Genomic DNA, 2446 nt, shown 5'->3' with positions numbered 1-2446 from the left:
CCTATTTTGTCTCTGTGAAGTAACTTTAAGCTAAATAATGCATTATAGTTTTGATGTAAATATTATTTATAATGCCTCACAATTATTATGTGAAGTGTGATATAGCCAAAGGCACAGAGAGCTATCACTTACCTGTAATTACTTGAAAGGCACAGTAGTTTAGAGCATGAGCTTTGGAAATAATTGTGGCTGAACTTGAATCCTGGCCCTAATTTTATTACCTATATATTCTTCAGTAAATGACTTAGTCTCACTAATCTCAATTTTTCTGCTGAAAAATAGTCATAATAATGCCTACTTTGGGATTATTATAAGACTTAAATGGGTAAAGAAAAATATTTAAACAGTATCTAGTACCTAGTAAGTGTTCAATAATGGTTAACAATTTTAATACACAATGTTTTTTTGAAATTATATCAGTAGTGCATGCAAAAATTCTTAAATTCAGTGTAAGACATTTAAATGACAGTGAATGACATATTCTATTTCTGATGTTGAAACGTGTGTTTTTGCTCTTTTTTTCAGCTACACAGCTACTCTTATCTATTACGCAAACTCTCCAGAATGATATAATTGATATTCCTGTCCTCAAGACATTATTGATGGACAATGACCTCCATGCAGCTAATGCTTTAGTTAATGAAGTGTTAAAACATGCACCTGAACACGGTTAGTAGTTTGAATGCATATTGTAATACATCCTCTGTCAGTGAGAGTGGGACGTGGTTATGACTCATGGGCTCACCTTAAGTGAACCAAGCAAAGGGGAAAGTCAGGTCCTGTCCTATTGCTTTGGGTCCCAGGTGGTTCCTGCGAGGTAAGGTTGCTTTGTAAATGCCATCCATATAGTAGAATGAATTCCGGGAGATGCTGTTGCCAAATGGAAATTACGTTATACTGATATCCAGGGATACATTGGGTTGACTCAGAGAAGCAGGTATTTGTAAATGTAAAAATGATTTCATTATTTTTTTTTAAAGATTTATTTATTTGTACATACAGAACTGGGGTACAGGCCAGAGGCTCAGGGGCGGTGAGAGGCTTCACCAGAGACAGAGTGGGGAGCAGAACAGGCAGATCAACGAAGTACACTGCTGAGGGGAGCAGTGGGCGGGTCAGGAGAGGTCTGCTGCGCCATGTGGTCACCTCTGGGCAGGCAGGAATCGAACTCATGTGGAAGTGGCTTTAGCTTCTCAGTGCAGTGCTTTAACCCGCTGCGCCACCAGGGAGAGCCTGATTTCATTATTTTAATGACTGTTAAGCTTGCTACATTTTAAAATGAGTTGGGATATTCTTTATTTTTCCATTCTCTAAAAGAGACGTTTACTTCCTCCAGTATTTAGTAGAACTCACAGGGGAAACTATAGGCTTAAGAGTGTTATTTATGGGAATGTTGTGGATTATTGACTTAATTTCCTAAATTGCTTGTGATTTCAAAGAAAATATTCTACTACTTGTTCATTTTTGAAAAGGTGTGTTAGAGGAATTTGTCCATTTCATCTGACACTTGAGATTTTTTTGATAGTTGTCTTTAATATCTGCTTTTCTTTTTGATGTGTTCCTCTTTTGTAGTGACATCCTCGTTTTCATTCTTCATATTAATGGCTGTGACCTTTAACAGGACTTTAAAACAACAACAAAGCTCAGCTCAATGGAATTATTCTTTAAAATATTGAGATACATGGTTCATCTGAACAGCACTATGTGAGGCATGGATGCTGGGATGTACCTGTTGCACTCCTGACTCTTGCTTCTTTCTCCCCTTCTGTTGTACGGGTGATCCCAGTTCCCCATAAGGAGAAGGGTGGGTGTGGTGTTGAAAGTCATTCTTCATCCCTGAGTTGGAGTAAGGATTTGCTTTAGTCTTTTAACAGGGAAGTGTGAGGTTGGAGATTTCTGTTTCTAATTTTGAGTAGGAAGAGGTTGACTTTAGAGCCCTCCAAAGCAAGCAGATTTAACTTAAGGCTGCTTTGTGTTTGAAGGCAGACAAAAGTCCCACCTGGCAATATTACCTTCAACTCTCAGTAGAAGACACTAGGTATCTTTTAAATTACAATAGTTTTTTTTGGTTGGTTCCATTTCCTTCAGGTAGAGCTCCCAGGGTATCTAGGTCTTAAGTTTGAAACAGATACATAATTCAAAAGCAGTGCAAAAAATAGTCACAGATATTGCTATGCCTCTGAGCTGCAAGATTATCATACAGCTCAGTGGCATTTGAACAGGTATTCCATAGAGGTTATTGTAGAAACAGCTATCATGGTATATAACAAGTGGAAGTAGTGAAAAGGAACTTGTAGGCTCTCAGGTGTTACTGATTTTCAAACTTATGAAGGTAACAATTTGTTAGATGGTGACACAGCTGTTGGAGTCATTATGTGATGACAAATGGAGGCAGCAGTTAACACTTCTACTCATTGGATCTTTTGGATAAACCATTTCCAGGTGT

At 37.9% G+C, this 2446-nt stretch overlaps 1 protein-coding gene across 1 annotated transcript in view; it reads left to right on the top strand.

Annotated features, from left to right (window-relative positions):
- EFCAB13 (EF-hand calcium binding domain 13) overlaps positions 1–674 on the top strand; it is a 49670-nt gene extending 48996 nt beyond the window's left edge. Inside the window, exon 19 of the mRNA XM_004684046.2 lies at positions 526–674. Within this exon, the coding sequence (XP_004684103.1) occupies positions 526–674 (149 nt within the window). The remainder of the gene's footprint in view (positions 1–525) is intronic.
- The last annotated feature ends 1772 nt before the right edge of the window (positions 675–2446 follow it).

This window comes from Condylura cristata, unplaced genomic scaffold (genome assembly GCF_000260355.1).
Source record: "Condylura cristata isolate star-nosed mole 26May11 unplaced genomic scaffold, ConCri1.0 scaffold00017, whole genome shotgun sequence".
Taxonomy (NCBI): Eukaryota; Metazoa; Chordata; class Mammalia; order Eulipotyphla; family Talpidae; genus Condylura; species Condylura cristata.
The sequence above is the reverse complement of the archived record's forward strand: the minus strand, read 5'-3'. Positions and strand labels throughout refer to the sequence as shown.